The sequence below is a fragment of the Anoplopoma fimbria genome, chromosome 4 (genome assembly GCF_027596085.1).
Source record: "Anoplopoma fimbria isolate UVic2021 breed Golden Eagle Sablefish chromosome 4, Afim_UVic_2022, whole genome shotgun sequence".
NCBI classification, from domain to species: domain Eukaryota; kingdom Metazoa; phylum Chordata; class Actinopteri; order Perciformes; family Anoplopomatidae; genus Anoplopoma; species Anoplopoma fimbria.
In genome coordinates this window covers 6,379,824-6,405,782 of record NC_072452.1, presented here as the reverse complement: position 1 = coordinate 6,405,782, position 25,959 = coordinate 6,379,824, and the positions used below count along the sequence as shown (strand labels likewise).

Below are 25,959 nucleotides of genomic sequence, written 5' to 3'. Positions count from 1 at the left end.
TGTGTGTGTGTGTGTGTGTGTGTGTGTGTGTGTGTGTGTGTGTGTGTGAGGTGTGTGTGGGGGTGAGGGGGGGGGGTGAGGGGGGGGACAGGGGGTCCCGTTCAGCTTGTTGGATGAGAGCGATGCAAGAAAGGAGGCAGCAAAAGAAGAGGATGGAGAGGAGAAGGAGAAGGAGGGGAGAGGGTGAGGTGTGTCTCAGCCATTCAGGCAGCGTAGGCGTTTGTCTTTCATCTCCTCTCTCACACAAAACAACAAAGAGGGTCTCCCCCCCCCATCATGTACAAAAGCCTTTTCTTAACGCTCACCTATTTATAGTACAGGTTGAGCAGCGGCGTACACTTTGCTGCAGCATTTAATTAGGCGCTTGTTTACCAATACACTCAGAGAGATAAACACCTGGCTCAGAAACTCAACTGGGTGAGCAAACAAGAGACATAGACTGTATGGCAGTGATCTGACAGGAGAAGAAGAGGAAGAGGAAGAAGTGGCGTACCCTTCGGGCCAGGAAGTTTTGTTTCTTTTTGATGCGGGGAATAAGGAGAAGATCATTATTGTCGTCTTTTTTCCGGGAGTCACCTTTTGTACGACCCGTCCCGTATAACGAAGACAGATGAAGAAGGAAAAATCAAGTGACGCTCGGTGCAAAGTCACACAGTCATGGGAGGAAGAGGTGGATGCTTATTTACGTAATGCTTCGTGTCAACAGTGCACGTAGCAGCAGTGATGAAGTAACCGCTCATCAAGACCCCCATCAGTCTCCTGAAGGCAAAAAGTTCTGGTGTGGCAAACATAACAAATTAATTTTATGTTGAGCACTTAAATAAATCATATTGTGATATTTATTATTATTTGACCTCACTGATCAGTCTGTTTTACCTATATCTAGCTTTGTTTTCGTTTTTTTAAGGATTATTTCAGTATGATCACTTATCCTGCTCCTCGAGAGCTCCTGCGTTGCATATTTTAGCTATTTCCCTACTCCAACACACCTGATTTAAATGATCTGCTCATTATTAAGCAAAGTCGGGTGAGAAGATTGATACCACTCTGTATGGAGAGAGCGACGAGGTGATTAGTTTGACAATATGCCTGCCAGCACCTCTTAACTTAATTAATTAACACTTTGTGACTCATTTATTAAATTCAAACATGAGCGATAATGTAAAAAAAGTCAATTTGTGGCTTAAGATGGAGTTAGGCGCTCTAACTTTTCACTTTATGAATAGTAATAATCCATCTGCCCAGTGTCACTGTCCAGCACCTGCACTGGTTGCCTGGCAACGTCATGGTGGCTGGCTGGCTATCACGATGAAGTCGTGGCACGCATCTCCCCACAAAACCACAAGTTGTAGTTTTTCCATTTCAGTTTATGAACGGACACATTACAAAATATTTTCGCTCTGTGGATTTTCTCTTGTAGAGCGAATTAAATCCTCGTAATCTTTGTCTAGTTAAACTTTTACCTTTGACGTGCAAATTCTAAAAGCAAGTTGTCCTTGACAGTTCTAACATGTAATTTGAATAAACAAAGAGACAAACCAAATTGAAGCTTTCACCCCTTTTAAACCTCCTCTGTCGGAGGACAAACTGCTCCACAAAAGAGGCACAGTTACATCTGGTATTGTTCCAATAGCAGCCCCACACTAAAACTTGTTAATTGACATTTAGCCAGAAAGCTAACAAGCTCTGGGAGCCCCCCCCTTCAATAACCATTAATTGAATTAAATAATGTACAAACTTCGGAACAACATGCCAAGGGGGAGTAAACGACACAGTTAACAGGAAACACAAAGAAGCCTGGAGAGCAAATGTGACTGTTAGCATGACAACTAGCATGACTTGCTAGTGTATTAGCCATGAGCTCACCAGTAAAGTAAATACACAATAACTACTTTCCCAAAATGAATAGCATTTATTGTTATTATTATTAGCAGTAGATGCAGTCGTAGCAGTAGCAGTAATTCCTCTTTTTTTTATACATACTATACTAAATGAGTTTTTATCATATCTTGATATTCTAAAGTGAGCCCAAAGAATGAAACACACTATGTTTCAGACTGCAGTTCTATATTACGTCTCACTGTTGCTGCTGTTGTTGTCTGGTTTACTTTTGTTTTCTAATCCGCATCCTCTCTGCTTTACCCCTGATGTCTCTCCACACAAATTCCTTCATCACCTTGCTGAATTTAAAAGGGAGATTATGCCTCACACCATAATGACAATTTTCAGGAGATGCAATGTTGCGGTAAATTACAGCAGTGAAACACATTTGAATGTCCTGTTAAAAAGGCTTTAACCAGATTTTGATGTTTCTAGCTCAAAAGGATGTATGTGCTAGAGTGGTACTAAGCCAAATGCATTTTTCAGATGTCAAAAGACAGCACGGGGGTCTCTGCTCTGTTGTTTTGCTGATTGAATTCAGTGCCAGTCATGCTTGTGTGTTTTAGGAGCCCAGAGATGCTTTCAGACCCTTCATCAATGTTAATTTGCTCGTTCAATTTAATTTGTCAACCACTGTGCTGTCACGCTTAAGAAAATATTTGCTTTCAAATTCAAAGGAGTTTATGGGCAAGAAGGGATTTCTTTCTGTTTAAGATCAGAAGTCTTCTTCTTTCCCCTTCGGATGAGAGATTAATCGTTTTTCTCTTTTGTTTCATAAAGTGACAAAAAAAACAAATCTCAGGACATCTGGTGGGTTTGTAGGACTTCAGGGGCGCTGTTAAACTCATTTACTGGGGATTGTGCCATATCAATATTTTACTGCGGTGTAGTCAAACAGTCATGGAAAAATAAATACTCCCACCGCATGTCAGCAGCAACGGAAGCCAGTTTTGCTGTGGTAACGACAATGAGTGACCTCTTTGGTGTTTTTCAGGCTCCTTCATCCGGATGGTGGTCATTGATGTTGTTTTATAGACACAGATGACTCCGATTAATTAATCCCACTGGTCACAGTTGTGATATTTTATAAACAATTAAAGCAGACAATGTTTTCCTTTGTTGGTTTTTATAACTCCGCGCCGACGACAATCGTGGCCGGAGGCATTATGTTTTGGGTTGTCCGTCTCTTGATTGTGATATCTGAGAGAATTTCTTCAAATCTTTCTTAGCTCAAGAATTCATATGCTAGTTATGACAATTTTACACAAATGTCTAATTGAATAAAATAATGACGTAATGACATGTTAGACAGACTTGAATACAAACTGCGACTTGACTGGCCGGCGGGGGCAGCCAGTCAAACTTAATCCTAGTTTTTTTAATAGAGTGAAGAGCATGATCCCTCACCTGCTTCCCACAACTGTGTTGCCTTTCAAAGATGTACAACTGCTGGGAGAGTTGATATTGAGCCATGGGTCTTTGTGGTGGCTTTCCCTTTTCATAACTCCATGAAAAGCTGCTTGAAATTACCATAGAACACTCTAGAACAGAAAGACAATAACACTGTGGCTCTGATTTGCATACTTACAAATGCAGCAGAAACACAGCTGCATCCCAGCGGGGTCGTGAATCTGGTCACATGCATATCTGCATTTTAAATAAGCTACTTTAAGACTGCAGCATCATTTCACATAATTGATATCAGTATGGTTGCTTTATATAAAAAATATACAATATCTATAGTGCACGGTGGCCCAAAGCCTTTAAAGCCTTAAACCAGTGTATCCAAGGTTACCTTTGTAGACATTCTTCTTCTGCTGACTATATTTAACGCACAGATATCCGGATAAAAAAATACAACGATGCTTTGTCAGGTCAGGCCCTAATGTTTTCGCACAAAAAAATAAAAGTCAGTATTAGAAAGTGAGAGTATGTTGTGGTACTTAAAACAAATCTGTTGGCAGTTTATTTCCATCAATCCAGCTTTTGTAGTTTTTCTGCAGCAACTGAAACAAAAGCTTGACTTCTTGCTTCTGAGCTGCCTGTGTGGGATGTCTGAACGGGGCAGAAGAACACTTGTTGCAATGTTGTGTTCAGATTCCAGATCACGTGTTCTATTTTTTTCACACTACGTTTGACACCAACAAATTTTCCAACTGTATCTCATCATTTTGTAGTTTCTCCCTGAGTAATTAGCACATTATCACCTCAGAACTTCACTTAGACTTGGTGTCTATCCATGCGAGTGCTGGTGGCCTCTGTGAGATCAGCAGTACCCGAGAGGAACAGCGTTCGCTCAAGCTGTTGTTGAACTCATTTGTTATCACAGTCTCTTGCAGTTTGGTGTCGTTGAGTGTTGCATCACCGTCTCTAAATGTAGAAAACGTCTCGACAAAAAGGGTTTACAGATACAAGATTTGCTGCAGGTGTATGATGGTGAAAGAAGGCAGTAGCAGGCTGATCTGCTGTCAGCTGCAACATGAGAGGTTTAAATGTGCAGGTGCCCTGCCAAAAAATGAGCGTTGTTAACTCTGTCTAGGTTGTATGTTCTCTTTATGATTCTCCGTGAAGAGAAGTAAGTGACGCAATGATTTTATGAATTTTAAATGAGCTTTGTAAAAAGCTGTCTTAGCTCATTCCTCTTCTTCGTCTCTTCCTGGCATCCCCTTTTGTGGTCGTCGGTGCGATGAGGGGATTCTTCCATTTTACTCTCAGAACAGCGGTACGCGCTGATGCATTCTCCTTCATCTTCTGAAGTCTGGCTTCCCGAGCTGTCTCCTTGCTCCTTCGACTTGTTGCCGTTTCCCGACACTTCTTTTGTTTCTGAGATGGCTGCCCCCCCCCCCACACACACACACGTCACAGACTCCAAAGCTCTCTGCTCTGTTTCTTTACTCTGATAACTTTCCCAGTTTTACTGCAGTGTTTTCTCCGTCGTTCTGTCAAACGCTGTTGTCAAAATCAGCATAAATCGATTCCTCCCGATCACTTCTTTTTAGTAGCCTCTGGCAATTTCAGTTACTTTCCGTTCATCTGTTTCCTCCTCGGCTGCCCGACCTCTGTGCCCTCCTGACCTCCCGTCTCCTCGGTGACAGTTACGCCCAGTTCTACCTTTGAGCTGCAGTTAGCAGCCTGTCCAGCACGGTCCAACATTTCCATCCCTTCTTGGATTTTTACACGTTAACTTAAGGTTACTTTCTACCAGTCACAAAACAGCTCAGCTCAAGCTCCTCTTCCTCCACCACTTCTTTTTTAACTGCTGCCGGTAAAAAGCTCCACATTTTCACGTTCCACATCAAAGTCTTGTGGCATGTTATTTCTCCCTGAGGCCCTCCTTCCTTTCGCAAAATTAAGACTGAAGTTGAAATATCCCCGCTGAAAATGAAATAGTGTGTTCATTTGCAAACTTTTTTTTCCCCCCCGAAGTGGCTAAACTTTTGGTCCTTTCCACGCTCTGATTCAGTGTTTTGAGTCGCGTTTGAACCCACATTGTCACCAGGAAGAGATACAGTTAACACCGTCAGCCTTACACTGCACTCTGCGGTCTGTAATGAAACTGTCATTGATGTCCTTCAACCCTCAGGGGTTCAGGCAGTCAATTACAAACACAATCACACACCGACACACACACACACACACACATATACACAAACACACTCCATTTGATCTCATGACAAGCATAAGTCATCTTGGAGTTATCTTGCGGTATACCGCCGTTCATTTAGCGCTCTCTCACTCTGTCTAAAGGAGCCGATATAACTCACAGTTAATTATTAAAACAGCGAGCCACTGGCCTTTCTAATCTTTTATTAAACTCAGCGTGTATTAATTAAGAAGGAAGGTGGGATTTGTTCTCAGCCGTGCACATACACACTCAGGAGCATCACGGGAGCAGAGGATGAATTAAAGAGTGTAATGTAACTCGTGTTTTAATATTAACCTTTAACATTCTGAGGCATCGTTGACTACAACTTCAAAAATCTGACATGATAGTCTTAACGTCTTTTATGTTAAAACCCACTGAAAAGTTTCCGTGTCTTGCGGCTCCACACTCATAATGAAGCTAGCAGGCCACCCAGGCGCCCCTCCTGCACCGTCGCTGTCTCACTCCGTCTCTTTCCCTCCACATCTCGCACTCATCGTTTCTCTCTCTATCTCACACTGTGCACCCATCTGTTTCAAGAACTTCAAAAACAACCCCCGTATCCCCTCGCTGCTTTTTCTTCACGAGTTCACTCCGGTTCAGTCCGTTGCTCCTTTTATGTCTTAAAAGGGCCGACTTAAAAAAAAAAAAAAAAAAAAAAAAGGGAAAGAATCTCATCTTTCCTTTACTGTTTGAGCACTTTATGAAATGGCAACGCAAATATTTCTCATCGCATTTGTCTCTGCGGTTGAAAAGCGACGCTGTGCAGAATTAAGCCGACGCATGGGCGTGATGCGCTGCGACCATGAAAAGATGGACTGAGGGTGAATGAGTGGGAGTGTATTCATTCTGAACCACAGGATCTACTTAGAGATGCATATTGGATTAATAGAGCCTGGATGCTTGATTTGGAGTGGAGTGCTCAAGCTGTGTTTGTCGTGACCTCTCTCATCTCCCCTCACACTGCATCCAGTCTGGATGGGCTGCAGGCTTTTTATCCTCGTCCTCGAATCACAACCCTGGAGAGCAACAAGAGCTGTCTGTGTGTGTGTGTGTGTGTGTGTGTGTGTGTGTGTGTGTGTGTGTGTGTGTGTGTGTGTGTGTGTGTGTGTGTGTGTTTGTGTGTGAGGCAGTCTGTGTTTGTGTGTCCTGTCTCGGTCTGTGTGCTGGAAATGTATCCGTTATTGGAATAGCCTTTCACTTCTGAGTGGTAGAGAGTCCTCTCGAGTCCGAAAGCTGTATCTACTCTACGTGCATTTTGTCCGTGATGCGAGCGTTTGATCGGGGGTGTCAGGTCTCTCTCACCGCCGGCTGAGTTTTGGCGAAGGAAGGTGCACGATGTGTCTCGCAGCCCTGGCACCGCTTGACTCCAGCTGCCTTTTGAATGCAGCTTCAAAGCCTGCCTCGCTGAATGTTTCTCTCCACACGTTCTGGCACTATTCACCAAACCCCCATCCTTCCTCCTTCCTCCTTCCTCCCTCCCTCTTCCTCCCCCTCCTCCCCTGCAGCTCTCGGCTGTGTTTTTCCAGTTCACTTTTGCCCTCGCGTCCTTCCCACCTCACTGTGTCCTCTACGCTGCTGTACACCGTGTCCTCTGCGCGGTCTGAGATAGAGCACGGCTCAACTTTGGCCTCGGAAAGGACCGCTGCGCCAGAGATCAATGGAGTCAATGGTGACATACGGAAATATGGAGGCAGAGGGAGCAGCCTGGTGTAGTCTGTATGAGGAGGGGCCAGCAGTATCGGTCTGTGGGTGTCCAGTACTTCCTAAATATATATATATATATATATATATATATGGATATTAATATAATAATTTAGATTATGAAGATTCCTCTTTTAGAAAGTCCCTATTAAAATGAACCACAAACCATCCAATTTTTCTAATTTTCATTACTAATGATGAACAACTTTATTATTATTATAATTATATTATTGTTATTATTGCTATTATTATTATTTCTTACCAGTATTAAAAAAAGGACAGATATGGAGTTCAGTCAAAGACACTGATGTAAAGGAATCAACCATTTATATTGTTATATTAGTTGTTATACAGTTTGATTTGTAAGAAAAGGCCTCGAAGAATCAGAGCAGCAACAAATCTCCTCTTAATAAACACAGAATTATTTGAGCAATTCCAAAAACCTATTGAGCCTATGTGCATTATTGTAATAAAAAAAACAACCATAATTTCAGTGTTGATATTTTGGAAATGTGTCTGACTTACTGTGAGAGACTTATAAAGCCGCTCTTCACTTCATTGGTTTATTGGTAGCAGACTAAAGGTAACAACACCAGTGTTTTTTTGTCAAGCTGCGAAGAAACATTTTCCAGAAGCTCATTGGGAGGCAGAGACATTAATGAAAAGAAAATCTGCCTGTGTGTGTGTGTGTGTGTGTGTGTGTGTGTGTGTGTGTGTGTGTGTGTGTGTGTGTGTGTGTGTGTGTGTGTGTGTGTGTGTGTGTGTGTGTGTGTGTGTGTGTGTGTGTGTGTAGCTGCAGTCCTTACACCTGTCTCCCACCTTGCCCTCCCACTCTTGCTTGCCAAATGCTCGCCCCCGCCCGTCACCACCTGGCCACTGCTGTGCGCCGTGTGTTTGCATTGTGTGTGTCTGTGTGCATGCGTGTGTCTGTGTGTGGGGCGGGCCGCTCTCTTCAACAGATGGAGTAACCTAATACGCGTCTCATTCCTGCCCCGCTGTCCATTGGCCCTCATGGTCCGCTGATGATGCTATCTGGGTTTTACCAGCATCCTGTCTGCTTTGTTCCTGGAAACCCCTCCCTGCCCTGCCTCGCCGCCGCCGCCGCCGCCGCCCCTGATGCCTCCGTCCCGTAAACGTTGGGGCGCCCAGATTCAGACGCAGTTCGTCAGGTGGTGCTGCTCTCAGGTTACCTGGGACAGGTTGCTCTGCGGGAGCGAATGGAAATGTGTCTGGTAAAACAACATAATGTTTACAGTCAACGAGCAGATGCTGCTTTTGTTGTGAACAGGCTCATAAAATCCCAACTGAAGCATGATGGGAGGTTTGTGGTCTGTATGCTCAATACACTGATATGCAGGCTTTAACTGGAGACACATGAAACAACATTTTGACCATCGTTTGCACTCTAAAGCCTTTCAATAAGTCTAAATTTCACAATTAACAAGCTTAAAAAATATATTTTTTTACATCAAATGTGGCACATTTTGGGGAATCACGGTTTCCATGGCAGCCGTGTGTCTTTGTGAACGGCCCTCCAGCCGGTCCTTTACCTGTGACCTGGACACGTTACTGTTGTGTCACCGGGACCAGATGGCGGCGGCTTCTCCATCCATCTCCCTGGCGGCTAGAGGTGACACTCCATCAGCCCAAATGGATTAGTCTCATTGGCTGGGTAATGTATTGATGTTTTCCTCTCCCGGGGATAATAGGTGTACGGGCAGCTGATTGACGAGGCCACAAGGAGCATGTCTACCTCCGCAGAGCATCCACCGCAGTCAGTCAGCCAGTCAGTCAGTCAGTCAGTCAGTCAGTCAGTCCGAGCCGTGGAGTTCGACTTACGTAACACCCAGACTGACGGCCCTCACAGACATCAAATATGCTCATTTGACAGGCCATTCATAGATTATGTGAAAGGCCCGTTTTATGTCGGAGCGGGAGTCGCTTAGAGCTTTTAGGTGTCGGAAGTAAGTGACCCTACCATGACACAGATTTATGAGCTTTCCTTCACACTTTGGACGACCTGCAAGACTTGATCACATATTAATCTGGGGCTTTGATTGATGACACTATATGCAGATAAAGTAGTTATTACCATAAAAGGTTGTAACACTGCAGAGTGATGGTGTCAATTGCAATGTGATGGAGTGCTTGTCGGAGATAAATTAGTAGATATCCATATTTGAATGCACAAGGAAGCTGAGAGGCCTAAACCCCTTGGAGTAAACATTATCTGGCTGTTGGAGAACATGGATAGATGTGGAAGAGGAGAGGCAGAGACGTTCTGCTGATGTGTCTCTAAAAAGCTTTGGGTCTCGGAGGAGAGACGGTTTTCCAGCAGCCAGCCTTCTGTCTCCATCTGTGACACTGACAAAATAAATGCTACTGTTCATTTTAAGCGTGACCCAATATGTTGCCTCGGGCTCCCACTCTGGTAATGTGCGCTCTTGACCTCCTGCGGCTGCATCCAGGATGTCACAGGCCTCTGACACACAGCCCCCTCTCCTCTCCATTAGGAGGATACCTGATCTCCGCAAAGGCTTTCACTGATGAAAGAGAGCGAGCGGCGTGCACGGGAAATGGGCTCGCAACGTTTCGTACCATGACCCGGGCTACTTAGAGCCACTGAATTGCATTTATGAAGAGCCCTCTAGCCTTTCTCTTTACCATTACAAAGTGGCTCTCCTCTTTGTGGTGTAAGAGATACTACAGGTAGCAGCTGAATCACGGGGTTTGATGTTCACGGAAACCGAGGAAAGGGGGGGAGCAAATAGCTTTGAGGTGGATGTGCATTTTCTCACCGCCCTCAATTTCAGGCTAACCAAATATAATAGGAATTGCCAGGAATAAGCATCTACGTGTGTGTTTTTCTCTGCGTGTGTGTGAGTGTGTGTGTGTGTGTGTGTGTGTGTGTGTGTGTGTGTGTGTCTTCCCTCCTCCTCCCAGTATGTTTCCTTGTCTCAATTGGCAATCTGCACATCTGTCTGCTTATTGGTCACAGAGGGAAGTGCTTCTGTATCTCAGCGGGGCGGCCATGGCCCCGAAAATCCAAACAGATGTGCGCCGCTCCCGAGCATCCTCGACTCACACTCACCCAAACACACTCTAAATGTTTCTTTTATAACCTTTATTCACCCGGCAACTGTTTCGCTGAGCACGCATGCTGTTTTCCACCCTGTTTCATATTCACGCACAGATTCAAATTTGAAAAGCACAGCCTGACACTGTTTAACAGTGAGGAAGTTTGGGGATAACTGAGTCGCTTAATTCAAAACAACGTGACCTGAACACAGGCCGCTGTTTCCACGCTATTGCTGGATAACAGTGTAGGGATTTTCCCTAATTTAAGATTCTCTGGAGACAGTGTGTGGGATTTAGTGGCGTCTAATGGTGAGGTTGCATTAACCATCTGATCCCCCCCCCCCATTCCGAGCCTGTAGAGAACTACAGTGGCTTTCAGGTAACGTTAAAAAGCTTTAGCCTCTCCCTGGAGCCAGTGTTTGGCAACATGGGGGCCTCCGTGAAGAGCACCTGCTCCTTACAAAGATAAAAGATTAAAAGTCTAATGCAACAAAAACGATGGTGGTTATACACGAATGAAAACATAAGTTTGAACATTATATTCTGTTTCTGCCAATAGATTACCCCTATATCCTACACACAGCTCCTTTTAAAGAAATCCTCATTTTATAGTAACTAACAATTACACTTAAAATGCATTCAAACCCAGACACGCTTTTTTTCGAGGCGTAGAAGAAACATCATAGTGGTTTAACAGATGTTGCAATGAACACTATACACTGGAACCCGAGTCAATTGATACTAAAGTGACAGCACTAAAAAAAACACTTTTGTCTATTATTTCCCTCTCTTCTTTTCAAATGATTTCTGTACGTTAATGTATTGGGTCATAAAGTTTCAAAATAAGAGCCCTTTCACTCAAGTTGAAACATTTTCAACACATCTAGAGGTCTTTGCCTTAATTCACACGACCCAGAATGAATTTATATCCGTTCAGATTGTGTTTAAGCGACACAGAAATGCACCACAGCAGCAGTCAATCAGAGAGAGGGGGTGATGTCTGTTTCCTTTCCTCAGATATTGTCATATTCTCATATGGACCCCCTCGTGTGCCTGAAATTGCACATAGAAAAACACATTATACGATCTACACAAACGAGAACAGAGGTGTCACGCGGTTCCCCGGTGCTGTCCGAGGACCCGGTGCTCCGTGTGGGCCGACGGGCTTCATTTGACTCGAAGGAAGCATGAGGAGAAAGAAATGAAACTACCCAAGCAGGGAAAAGAATGAAATAACAAAGATGAAATGGTTAGCTTTGTAGCACATAAAAGCAATAAAATAAACCAGCCCTCCCCCTCCCCCCCCCCCCACGCCCCCACGCCCTCACAAAAGCAGTAGTGGCTATCGCTCTCAACAAAGTGATGTAGTGGACTAGCTGCGGTATAAATGGGATTTCTTGCATCCCCGGCTATTCTCCTGTGCAAAGCCTCATTTCACTGACTCTCAGCTCCCCCGCTAAGTTCAGTAATGGAGCTTTAAATCCCCTCTGTTGTTGTCGGGTCCTCGCTCATTTTGCTGCCGGGTCGATGATAGAGCTCTCGCTTCTTGTGCCACCTTGTTGATAAGGCTTCACTGTGTGCCTCGAAATGACGCCACTGATTATTTCCCCTCCTCACGTCGGCCGCTCACCCCTCCCTTACAGCCGGCCCCGTGTGCTTCTATCCCTGCAGACTTCCTCACGCCTCTCCCCGCTGACTAATATATTGACATTAATACTCTCTTTGAAAAGGGACTTCTTTTTTAAGATCCCGCGAGCTCAGTTCTAGTCCGCTCTTTAGTTGTATTGAAAGGTCAATCCCCAGATCTTGCTTTTCATCTTTTCCAGGAGCTTTGCTCTCTTTATATTCCGAGCCACAGTCTATTATTGCAGCGTTGTGTGTTGGTTTGTGTGTGTATGTGTATGTGTGTATGTGTATATGTGTGTGTGTGTGTGTGTGTGTGTGTGTGTGTGTGTGTGTGTGTGTGTGTGTGTGTGTGTGTGGTCCTGTGTATGTGTGAATGGTCCCATTAGAGAAAATAACAGATTGAGAAAAAACTGGGAAAAGGGAAAGAGAGGCTGTGCGTGGGAAGTTTTCTTCCGACTGTGATCGTTAAGGACGGGATCATGTTTTGGGGGGAATTGCATCTTTTCGAGTGTTTCATGTTTTTGAGCTAAATTGCTGCCTATCTTTCTGACAGCCCCGCGTAGTTGTTGTGATTACTGAGGCATGAATGCAACAGCTTTCCAAACGGTGGCCTGACATCCCATCCCCAGCCCCCACATCTGACTCTTTCCTCTTGTTGTTCTCTTTCTTCCCCTCAGAGGCCTTCGACCTGGTGCTGCGTCACGGCCGTAACTTCACTCTGGCCATGCTGAAGTCGGATTTCCCAGGTCTCGGGGGTGGAGCGCAGAGCTCGGTGGGGCAGCTCTTTCTGGACATGTCGCTCTACATCCTGGGCTCGGACTCCACAGTGGACCACATGGTGGCGGCGCTCTACGACCGCCTCTTCCCCCTGGCCTACCGCCGCCTGCTGGGCGGGGGCGCCTCCTCCGTGTCTGAGGAGTGCGTAAGAGGAGCCTGGAAGGAGTCGGAAGCGTTTGGCCAGTATCCCAAACTCATAATGACCCGTCTGTCTCGCTCCCTCCTGGCCACGCGGGTCTTTCTGCAGGCGCTGAACCTGGGCATCGAGGTGGTCAACACAACCAACCACCTGCGGCCGGGCCGGGACTGTGGCCGGGCCCTGCTGAGGCTGTGGTACTGCCCGCACTGCCAGGGCCTGCTGGGGCCGCCGGCCTGCAAGGGGTTCTGCCAGGCCGTGATGCACGGCTGCCTGGGGGGAGCGGCAGAGGTGCAGCCGCACTGGAGGACCTACGTAGACGGACTGGGGAAGCTGGCCGGTGCCATGAGGGGGGAGCAGGACATGGAGGCGGTGGTTCTCAGGCTGCCTTCCATGATCAAACTGGCTCTCAAGCACGCTGTGGGCGCCCGCACCCACCTCACTGCGCTGGTGAGTCAAGTACACACATACACACAGTAGACGGTTTGGGGGGCAGGGGGGTTGTTTAGTTGAATATGTGAGCCTAGTCTGCCTGACTCATTGATCCTTTATCTGACTGTGGTTTGTGCGAGTTACAATCTATGGCTCTGAAATATCAGCAGCCTGACTCAGCCGCGTATTGATAAATCCATGACGCTGTCCGTGGTGCTGAAGAAGCAGACAGACTCGTAAATGCGCATTTTTCCTGCCCTTCTGTAAATTTTGTCTTGGATCTATAATAATAATGATAGGCATACCCACACATAGACACACATAGACACACATACACGCAGCACCGGTGTGGGTGTGTTCCTCGAGGTGAGATTGACTGTATTCCAGACTCCAAAACACTGCACTGCTTTACAGCACTATGAGATGGTGTTTGAACAATTATCACAATCATGTGTGTAAGACACACATTAGAATACAGGTGAAGTTACACCAGCACCAATCTCTGTGAATGTATAAACTAAGAAACTGAAAATGTCTTTAGTCTTGCGTGTTTTTCCCGGGCCATATAAAAAGTGCACAGGCACAAACACAAATTAAAGACAACACTTGACAAGATAGACAATGGCTTCCTGCAAAGAATTCCAGCAAAAAGTAATGCACACAAATAAAATTTCAGTCTGCATGAAAATAATGTAATAGTAATAGTGCAGATATCACTGTAGCAAGGCAGAAAGCAGGGGGGGGGGGGGTTTGGCTTTTTAATTTCATTGGACCTAATGGCTTGGATTTTGCCCAAAAAGTTTCTTTATAAGCAAGTTAAATAACAATTAATTTGTATTGAACCAAGTTGAATTGTGTAATTAGGACATTTTCAAAGGGGTTTCAACTGTAGCAACCAAAGCTCATATTTGTTTGGCTTTGATGTGCAAATTGTCACTGTCACCCATAGAAATAGTGTTTTGAAATGCAAAGATACAATATTACACTTCTAGACTTCAAACTGCAGCATTTTTTTTTTTTACCCACATCAGACATCCTTCTTCAATCCCCAATGCGTGCCAGTTTTGTCGGACAGATAGCTAATGCGACACTATACGCTCATGCTGTGCCGACATAGTGCTCCCATTGAAATGAACGAGGAAGCTGAAGACAGCGCATGCATTTCAGGTGAGAGGACTTTTATTGAGTGAGGGAGGATGAGCGATTCGGGCAACATTCCTTTCCTCCAACAAAGAAAACCTCACCTTGTAATAGTAAAATCTCAAACTACTAGACACAGCTACAGCTGAAGCGAACTCAAAGAACTGCACCTTGGACTGCAGCTGAATAAAGAGTGAGAAATAATAGCAGGGAGAGGGAGGGAGGGAGTCGGACAGATGCTCCCGGCATGTCTCGCTTAAAAACTCTTCTCCCACTCCTCGGTGTGTTTTCAACTCCGATAAAACCGTCAAGTTTGTTCGTAGCCCACATGTGAAGTCAGGGAGAAGTGCTCATGAAATATGAAAACTCATTTTTTTCTTTCTGGCAGAGCTACAGAGCTGTATGTGCTTTTTGCTCCTGTAGATCCGCTGAACTTTTCACTCTCACACCCTGAAGTCCCCGCGGTGACCAGGTTTCCACTCAGAACACATCATTTATTAACACACAGGTTGACCTCACTTACTCTACAGCACGAGGGGCGTGGCTGCATCCATGAATCGCTGACTTAGGGGAAAACACTCACTCTGTGTGTGTGTGTGTGTGTGTGTGTGTGTGTGTGTGTGTGTGTGTGTGTGTGTGTGTGTGTGTGTGTGTGTGTGTGTGTGTGTGTGTGTGTGTGTGTCTGTGTGATCCTTCTCCAAAATGAAAGAAGTCCTGTGTGGGTTTACTTAAGACTGCTGCTCCAGTCACCACAGATGACTTTACGCTGTGTTTACGGCTGTGACTCTGGTTCCAGTATACGGGATTAAAGCCGCCATGGTCCTGTATTGTTCGGCGCTGTCACTGTAACAAGGTCGTGTGCGTCTGCGTGAGCGAGAGCGTTTGAATGTAATCTCGCAGAGACACTCGTCGCTTAGCGGAGTCATCGAAGGGACAGAGGCATCGTTTCCCTGAAGGCTAATTTGTTCTCGCTGAGGAGTCAAGGGAGATCAACCAAAATTAGACAACACCTGAATATTTCACCTCAAATAACCAGTTTAGGATTTGGGTGAATGAATTTAAGGATTAAAGGACCATTGCAGTATATTTGTATACATATATTTCAGCCAATTAACTATAAAGTAATAAATACAAACTAGCTAATTTCTTGTCACTTACATTATACATCGTAAAGCCATATCGATCAGGGAGAATAGTAATGCAGATTGTTTTAATCTGATTTTGCTTGATTTATAATTTATATGTCGTCTTGTTCCAGTGAACGTAACGGAATATGCGTCATGTAGTAGAATGTGCACCAGAATCCCTTTAAAGTAATAACAAAATGACTTTTTTAACATAAGTATTCTATTATTTTGTGGTGTTAATATTTTTACCTAAAAACAAAATATATATATATATAAATATATATATAAATATATATATATATATCAAGTAGCATTATGATGTGATTCTAGCATCTTTAAATGATTCATATGGACGGCGCTGCAGTCGTGGTCTGCCTGAATGGGTCAATGTGCCTCATGATGCACGGCTGCCTGGGTTAGGCTTTTTTGGTTATTGTAATTCTGTGTAATTCTACAGTTAAGCTAGTGAATTGCATGCAAGTACACTGCAGACCAGAGTCTCTGCCAACAGGTCCATGGTGTGGGTGGGTTGATGGTGGACTACCATCATGCAATGCAGTCACAGACAGTTTTTTATTTTTGATCCCACCACTGGGGGGCACCAACCTCAATTTTTATTTTTAAATCTTACACAGAGTGCCTTTAATAAAGTTTTTTTTTCAACTATAATATTGATAAAGGTAGAATAAATATATATATATATTTTCCTTTTTTTTTAAAAAAAAACAACCTAATGTTATAATCTTCAGTGAGAAATTTTAATCATATTCAGCTATTTTAAAAACAGTCCCTGCCCACAATTTTAATGTCCACACACTGAACACACCTGACAAGAATGTTAAATGACCAAATATATTGTCTACTGTATGTAGTTACTGCTGATTTGCTATACTTGTAACTCACTTTAAATTGGTAATGACACTACGTCTAAAAATGATATGTTTTTTTGGAAATGGTAAGTACCGGTAATGTAATGCATACATGATTTGTGGCTCTAATAATGGTGTCTGGTCCTGTAAATCCTAGCTTGTCTTTTTAAATGTGTGCGTGTGGCTGTTAAGTGGAAACCTTAGTAATCATTTAGTGATACGTCTTGTTTAGAGGTTTCCTGTGATTGTGAAAGCTGCAGCTGTGGTCGGCATCTCTCACTTCACCTCCCCTCTGGTGAGAGAGTGCAGACCCCCGTTACTGCCACAGAGGGTGACAAACAGATCGACTCTGTCCAAGAAAAAGAGTCCTCGAGGTGCGAGACATCTCCTCTCCTCAGTGTCGGCTTGAAACGTGTCACTCTGCTCTGGGAGATGGCCACTCATCGTCTGCCAGCCCGCTCCCCTGCATGTTAACATTCATTGTACCTCCATCCGGCTCAGCTCCAGCGTGAATCAACCAATGTTCTGAGAGACGGAGAGGGCGGCCAAGAGCCCTGCAGCTCCAATCTATTTCCCTGTCAACTTCCCACCCCTCTCCTGGAGTTTGATATCATCCACCTCCGTCTCTGCATTTCATCCTCAACATCTTTCTCTCTCTTTCTCTCTCTCTCTCTCTCTCTCTCTCTCCATTTATTTCTTTCCCTCTCGTTGTTACGCACTGCTTTGAGAGAAGATGCATGATTTATGAAGCTCTATTTTTACCGGTTACTATGGAGAAAGAGAGGAGAGGAATTACAAGAAAGAGAAGGAGAGAGGAAAGAGGGAAGAGTGTGAAGAGCGAGCCCAAGGGGAAGGAGAAGGGGAGAGTGTGGAGGAGACATCCATCACCCTGCGACCACTCGGCTGGGAATGAAGAGGGGGAGTAGGTTGAGACAGAAATATGATGGATCTGACCACGAGCAGAGGAGAAGTACAGCTGACTACATGAGTTGTGTATTGTCACACACTCGACACATGCGGGTGCTTAAAGTCTAATATCACATATCGCTTTGTTTGCCTGTGACATTTTTTTGTCAATAACACACTTTTCATTGCCTTTCTTTTTGTTGTTGTTGTTGTCGTCGTCCCCCCCCCCCCCTCTTCGTGAAGAAATATCAGATCAAATCGCTTCCAAACTGTTGCTTCAGTGAAGAAACAAGAGCTCTTATTAAATCTCTGCCGCATGTTTATTACTTATTAATCCACTCAAACATGTCGGCTACTGAAGTTGTAAAAGCCGTTCGAGCTTTTAAACATTAAATGAGTCAAATTAACGAATGCTGTAACATATCATCAAAGTTATTATTTATCGAGTCATTTCTTTCATTTGAATTATAGAAGTCCTCAAAGGCCCACTCTGTGGTTTGTATGAGGATATCATTACAGATATTTGCATGTGCAATGGAGTTTGACTTAATGATGAAAAACAAGCATAATGGTTCCACTGATCATAGCTACATTGAGCTATTGTTTTGCTGCTCTGTAAATGAACCTTTAAAAGCATAAGCAAATCATTTTAATTAGATTTAGTTGTTTTCTAGCTAGATTTGCCAGCAGCTGATTAGCTTTAGCTTAGCACAAAAACCTCTAAAGATTACTAATTTAACATTTTCTATCTTGTTTGTTGTGTGTAAAAACAGACTATTACTTGGCTAGCTTAGTTAACCAGCTCTAACATTATTTTTTTATTAATATTGGTATATTTTTCTATTGGTATTTTTCTTCATGTCTAAAGTTAATATTTTTTATTTAACTCTAAACAAGAATGCGAATAAGCATATTCCCCAAAAAATGCATAACATGTCCTTTAGGTTTTCACTTTTAATTTTGTAATTTGGTTACAAATCTCAATTACTTTATTATCTTTTGAACCAAAGATCCATTTATCAGATCTTCATTTCCCTCCCAATGCATACAGTTAAATAATTTGTCCCTCATTGCACTTCTCGGGGGTTTATCACGTTCCTTTCACATGTTTTTTTACACCATTTTTCCATCCCACTTGGAGAAAACGTCATGTACCCACTTCAGACCCACAGAGACCGTTTCCTCTGCATCAGAACAGTGTCTAACAAATCAGAGCGACACCAGGCTTTAATAACTTTTCACAGCTCTGAATGCTTCAGGATCTGCAGAACTCTGAGTGAGGAGTGTGAAATCCATTTTCCTCACAAGCGTCTCACTAACCTTGATGCACAAACAACTAATGTCTCCTTTTTAAATTAGACTGATGTGCACAGCTTACCCATCTATTTTAGTGAATTAACATCAGTGTTTAGTCACCCATTTGATTTAGTGCTGACAATTATAGGTTTTACCGTTAAGTAGATCTTTAACTTTGTGCTAAAATATTAACACAATTTGATTTTCAAATATTTGGGGATTTTGTTGATCCCGTTAATGTCATATTGACTTCATGAAGCGGTGGATTTGCTAAATAGGCATTGAGCTGAACTGATTAGTGAGATTTAAAGATTAGACTGAAATAAACTGAGCTTCACCTGAAACTCTGTTATGTTTTTAACTAGCTCATCAGTGTGTTTGAGGGATTCATGCCCACAGTATATGGATATGAAGCTAAATGTTCAGATGTCTCAAAGACCCAGTTAAAAAAGGATAATCTAATTTAGCCAAATGTATATTTAGGGGCCCAATACCATGTAGTACAATACAATTTCCAGATAGATAGGACAGATAGTAAAAACAGATAAGCCTAGGCCTAAGCCTGGTAAATCTATGAGGTGTCTTTGTGTTTGTGTGTGCATCCTTGTAACTTGTTGATGATGTCACTGATTGTGGATCGCCACCAGGTGTGGGATGCGGGATGTCTTTATGTAAGGCTGGATCTGACACTGGTGTTGAACTAGTCTTGAGAAAGACTAAATGTGGTGAAAGTTGGTAATAAATCACTGGAGGTTAGTGTGCTCTCATCTCCTCGTCAATATAATGTCATTGACATTATCAGCACCTAGTGTTGGAGTGAATTCACCAGACAACTCTTGCTGAGACGTCTGGAGTTGGGATGTAGTGAGTGGAAAAAATAAAAGATTTTAGCCAGCTCAGCTCAGCTATTTAAAAAGGAAAATAATCACCCAAATGGCATTATAAATTGGACATATTAAAAGGCTGAAAAAGTTAGCAGATATTCTTGGATAATTGGTTGAAATAGTTAAGTTTGAAGTCGGCTAAAAGTCGTGTTTAAACAATTAAATTGAGTTAAGTAATGGTTGAAACATCGAGCTCACTCTAATTGGTAGTAATAAAAGTGCGAGGTTGTACTTTATATAAGAAATGGATGTAGTCATGTCACAAACTAGTTTGTGGACTACGGTTTCAGCCGTTATCAAAAGTTAAAAGTTAAGTAAGAAGTAGGGTCATTTTCTCGTAGACTTCTGTACAATCAAACTTCTTTTTTTGCGACCAGATGAGTTCTGATACATCAGAATCAGAATCAGCTTTATTGGCTATTGTATGCATACGAGGAATTTGACTATGTTTTTTCCGTTGCTCTCAAAGAACATACACAGAAATAGACAAATAAACAAAAAACATTAGACATTAGAAAGAATGCAAGTTAAGGGCACTACAGCATTGGCTTCGCTTTTGCAGACATACACTAAACTGACCAAAACATGGACACGTGTACTGGTGTCTGTTAGGGGGTTTAGAGCTTGGCTGTGGGACTAGAAAGGTTGGAACTAGCTGCTCTAGCTGACTCAATCAAACTCTCACAATTTTCACCTCCTCAAACAGAGATTATTGCACCATATTTCTCATTTCCAACCCAGACAGTACTGTATCCATTTGAAGTTGTAACCATAATAGCTGTCTGGTATTACTCTACTTTCGATATACTGTGAGACTTTTCCCTCATTTCCACTTCACTGGGAGACTTTGAAAGGGTTTCAGCTGAAATAGGATGCCTATAATGTGTGCAATTCACCAGAATTCAGTTCCTATGCTGGTGACAACAATGCAGGGATGAGGAGGAGGAGGAGGAGTGCTGACTCAGTATCTCTCCCCCTCTCCCGTGAGCCTGGACTCCCCTGGAACACAAACATAACTCACCAAATATTCTCCAATATGTCGTTACAGCTGTGCGTGGCACCCTGCCACCTTTATAACAGCGATAGCATCTTCTTCCCTCTTGAAACTGTTTGCTTCTGAATAACTCAAAACTAATGTATAAGCCTGTTCATTCATTAGGAGTGCCAGGAACCACGTGCATCACCATTGATTTGTTTAGAGTTTATCTTTACGCCATGTTTGCACAAGCGCAGCGCCACATGGAACCTGAGCGGCAGGTGTGGACTGTGATGTGTGTGTGTGTGTGTGTGTGTGTGTGTGTGTGTGTGTGTGTGTGTGTGTGTGTGTGTTGTGTTTTTGTCCGTCAGCACCTCTCGCTCAGTGAGGCGGGCTGCTCAGTGCAGATAAAAGTGTGTGCAGATATATCCGAGGTCTCACGCTGAGCCAGCCTTTATCTGCACACTCTCCTGTTAGTTGTGTTAGTCCAGCCCTGGGTGATATTAATACCCCGGCTAATGAGCCCCTTCCTTGAAGAATTCTGGAAACAATCGGAGGCTGGGGTTGGTGGGAGGAGGAGGAGGAGGAGGGAGGGGGGGGGCTGAATCAGTCTCTCCCTTGTGCCACGACTCCCCTACGGCTTCCCGGGAACGCACAAACAAGAAGCAAGAACGCAGCTCCAATCACATTAATCATGGCCTGTGGGAGCACCGGCACTCGCTCCGGGCGCAGGAGAGCCAGAGAATCACACGAGAGGAAGAGAATGAGGTGACAGAGACCATGGGCTGAAGTGTGTGTGGCTGAAGTGTGTGTGTGTGTGTGTGTGTGTGTGTGTGTGTGTGTGTGTGTATATGTGTGAGATTTCTCCCCAAGTACAAAGCAGGGGAGTATTAGTGGAGATGGCTAGTCAGGGATGCATGCCTGGTGCAGGAGAACTCAAGCATCTGTGACTATCAGAACTGTGTGTGTGTGTGTGTGTGTGTGTGTGTGTGTTTGAATGTGTAGATGAAGGTGTGTGTGTATGAAAGTATCCTTGGATGACAAGGCTGCATTGATTAACCCTGACGATTCTGTCTTAAAGCCGATCAGCATTTCTGTGTGTGTCAGCATGCATGCAATAAGCACGTGTGTGTGTGTGTGTGTGTGTGTGTGTGTGTGTGTGCGTGTGTTGGCCATTAATATGTAGAAGAGCATGTTTATCATGTTAATGGGCTTTAGCTGTATAATGTTCAAATGAATAATTGCATAAAATGATTCCTTTTTTGTTTCTGCTGGGAAATCTGAGTGTGTGTGCTTGTGTGTATGTGCATGTCGCTATGTGTGTGTGTGTGTGTGTGTATGTGCATGCGCCTATGTGTGTATGTGTGTGTGTGTGTGTATGTGCATGCGCCTATGTGTGTATGTGTGTGTGTATGTGTGTGTGTGTGTGTGTGTGTGTGTGCTTTTGGCCGTGGCTGCCACCGGATAAAGATGTCCAGTGCTGCTCTATCAGGTCACATCAGTATTCAGCAGCAGCGGTGCCAGCCTATTCACTTAAAGGAGAGCTGGGCACAATTAGCTGTTAACATTACATGGCAGAATTAAGCCTCGGCCAGAATCCACTGGGAAATTAAACCACCAGCAAATCATTAAACCACAAGCTAAACATTAACAGCCATTTGCATTTTTATTGCACCTGAAAAGAATGTGCCAGGTCCATTATCTCCGCGAGACAGAGGGGGACTTCTTATTTATTATTGTTATGTCGTCCCGTGTGGGTACACAATGGTGTTTGTACGGGGAGACAAGAAGCAAGCGAGAGGCCTTATTTTTACGCTCGCGTTTTTTGGAGTGTTGTGATTACAAATTTCGAACAAGGCGGAACCGGCTGGCAGAGGATACAATGACTTGTTTGTTATGCAAATAACCCCCCCCCCCAAACCCCACCACGCTTTCATCCATCCCTAAAATAAACAAACCCAAGCAGATGACAATTTGCAGAGGGGCTCAGCTGAGTAAGGCCCGGGAGTTTGGCTGTTGACAGGTTCTTATTATCTGCAGTGTCATTGCTGTTGAGTGTTAGAATAAACAGGGAACCGGGAGCAATGAAAACAACACAAGTGGGGTGAAGAGGTCTGGGGGGAAAACTGAATTCTCACTCGGTTCTCTTTTTTTTCTTCTCCTCTCTCCTCTGCAGGTGAGCGGGATGTGCGGAAACACTCCTAAGCGAGCCTCCCGCTCAGTAGTATCTCCTCCTCGTCTTCCCCCCGCTGCCTCTGCGGCCCGCAACACCCAGCCCTCACCCTCGGACTCTGATGAGACTCTGGGTGGCCTCCGCAGGTGAGGAAAATCTGTGACCGAGACACCTTCCAGCTGATGAGCAGCAGCGCTCGCTCTCCAGACCACTACAGTGGCGATTAACATCTGGAAGACAAATATTGTCCCTGACGTTGCGGACAGGTTTCTTGCTGTTTCCTTGTGACAGTCTTTCGCCTCTGGAGTGTTTTCCGACACCCCTGATGCACTTCAGGCTTAAATGAACAGTGTAATAACGCCCAGCGGGGCTGCTGGCCTCGGCAGCACAACGGCCAGATTAATGTCAATTAGGACTAGAGCTGCTGCTTATTCTAGCCTCCCTCACTCTCTCTTTCTCGAGGGGAATCTCATCGACTTGCTTTTCACTGCTATCACACTGAATCCCCTCTCTCATTCCACCTCTGTTTCTTTCCCCGTGTCTCTCCTCTCACTCTATCTTTTTCCTCTCCTCTCTCTGCTGACGTGTGAGAGTCATATTCAGATCAACTGAAGTTTTATTCTTTGCCTTTTTCTCTGCGTTGAACATTTCCTTTCTTTGCCTACCTCAGGGAGTTCATATCCGACTTGAAGGGCTTCAGCTCCTTCTACAGTGGTCTCGGGGAGGCACTGTGCAGCCGTGAGCCCACTCCAGCCAACCACTCCCTCTGCTGGAATGGGCAGGAGATGACAGACAGGTAAATCAGTGTCTCATTTGCCTGTATTAACATCTGTAACACACACTGCGAGCCCTCTATAGATGGATGCACCCTACAGCCTGCAGGATGGCCCCGCTCAGGTTTATTGCCTTTACTAGACGACCAGTTACACAAATAGTCTGCTCTGATTCCCTGAATTCCCAACACTCCTGCAGCACGTCTAGGAGAGTGTAGGTGAGTTGAAGGGTAAGTTTGCCCAGAGCTGATGAGCTCCGCACGAGGGCCCCCCTCTCCCACCGAGTGCGAGTGTAAATCTTGACTTTGGCTCGATGGGATGTTATTAATGTCAGGCGTGCTGTCACCTTATTCTCGCTTAGTTAATTGCTGTTTCGATCGCTCTCTCCTCCTTCATCCAACATCTCCCGAGCGCCTTGCAGAACCTCATTTGGTTTGTGCGATATTTCACTTCCCCCCTGTCCTTTTGGCTCCACACATCATAACTTCCTCCTTTTTCCCGCCCGCCCGCGCCGTCAGCCGGCCCCAATTTCAGTTTGGCTTACATAGTTATAGATAGCATCCTCTTTTTTTTTGCTTTGTAAATTATGTGTGGAATTTAATCAATGCAGAGGAACACAGGTTAATGTTTTTCCCTTTTGTTCCCGAGGAGGGCCGAGAATCCATCCTGAGCTTTCTCAATCTGCCGAAAGAGAGTCTGTCACAGCGATAGAAAGGAGTCTCAATCTGAGAAGAGACATCAGGTTAGCACGGGGGCAGAGCTGTCCTGAGGGGATGATTGCCTGCTGGACCAAACAGTGCGATAGGAAGGTGCAGGGAGGCAGGAAAGGAGACCAAAATGATGGAGAGATTACGGTGTCTCCAGGCGAGCAATTCTCTGTGTCATCTGCGAGGGCATATATGCCTGCACATTCACTCAGGGTACATTTTCACTCTGAGATTTGTTCTGGATCATCTTCCATTATCCTCCCAGATAGGACCGTCTCCAGAGCCAAACGTGGCATTCATTCTCCTCGTATTGTCTCAAGTAGATACATTTAGATTGGGTGGGTGGGGGTTGTGGGGGGTATAAGTGCTAGATGGGTCTGGTACCGAAACGTCTCCGATACTTGAGGAGCGATCTTTGGAGCTAAATGTGGCGCTTTTTATCAGCCGTGTTTACCATCCTACCTGGAGCCAAGATCAGAGGAGCAGCACTTTTCAGCACATCAAACAGCGTTACACTGATAAATGTGATAACAGATGTGATGCCGCGTCAGCTTAAAAACATTGAATTTCCATTCCTCTTTTGGCTTTAATGACAGTGTAAACTGCACGTGAGATTAATGATGAGATGTCATCCGTGAACATTTGATTCGGGGACTGTATGAAAATGAATTTCACGCAGAGGAGGTTAGAAAAAAAGGGAGGGCATAGTTATTTTTTCCTTTGGCTGAGAGCCCGGGACTTTTATTACCACGTTTAATAAAGGTGCACTTTGCCACATGCAAAGGAAAACAGTTCTGTCTCTCTATCAGGGTTTTATTAATGTGTTGATATAAACGTAGTTGTGGAACGCTGTTGCTCCCCGGGACACAGCTTTACTTTGAGCTAAATACTAAAGTCGCCATGGTAACATGCTCACAGTGACAGTGCTAGCATGCTGATGTAAAGCGGGTGTAACGTTTGCCATGTCAGCTATCTTAATTTAGCATGTTAGCACTCTAACTTGTGCTATTAAACATAGAGTACAACTGATGCTGATGGGAATGTCATTAAGTTTGCAGGTATTCTGTAAAAATAAAAAAGAAATATTGGATAAAATATCATTTTGACCTTGTGGTGGTGCTAAAGGAAAAGTCAGTAGAATACATCTTCTGGGGACCAGGATTTGTTGTGCTAAATTTCATGGCAATGCATTTCCAATCCAAAATGGTGCACAGACTTAACAACGTCCTTCAAGCCGTGCCACCATTAAGCTTGGCTAATAAACAACTTGCACTTGTCTACATTGGTGGCACACACTAGAAACCCCAGTAAGATTGAATTTAAACAAATTGCACCAGATTAACACTGATCTATTATTCTCACAATTTGTAGGGAGGGTGTTGTAGTTTGTTTCTAAGTCAAGACGAGGGTTGAAAGAAAACATTCTTATCCCTGGAGAGAGATTTGCTGTTTTGTTTTTTTACAAACGGAAAGATAAGGTTTTCCGCCCCTCACCACCCCAATAATTATCATACAGTCCCTTACAGCTATATTTAAGATATCATCTAATTCTGATTCTTGTTTTGCTCAAAGTGACATACAGCCTGAAGAAGTACAGTGTATTAACAGCAACAACCACACTGTTTACACCCCCCACACACCCTGGCCTTTGACCCTGTCTGTATCCGGGGGGGACTGGAAGTGTGATCAGGTGGTGTGAAAAGCGTCAGACTTTTCCTTCATCACCTGCAGTCTCTTCTCCCGCTGTTGTTTAATCTGAAGTGTGAGTCGTCTCAGACTGGACCTAATAGCATGGTAATTGGTGTTAGATTAGATTAGGTTATCACTGGAG

General features: G+C 44.2%; 1 protein-coding gene across 1 annotated transcript in view; it reads left to right on the top strand.

Annotated features, from left to right (window-relative positions):
- The window catches only part of gpc3 (glypican 3), an 83,132-nt gene that overhangs the window by 41,444 nt on the left and 15,729 nt on the right, over window positions 1-25,959 (top strand). Inside the window, 3 exon segments of the mRNA XM_054598172.1 lie at window positions 12,610-13,295; window positions 22,652-22,794; window positions 23,319-23,444. Coding sequence (XP_054454147.1) covers window positions 12,610-13,295; window positions 22,652-22,794; window positions 23,319-23,444 — 955 coding nt within the window.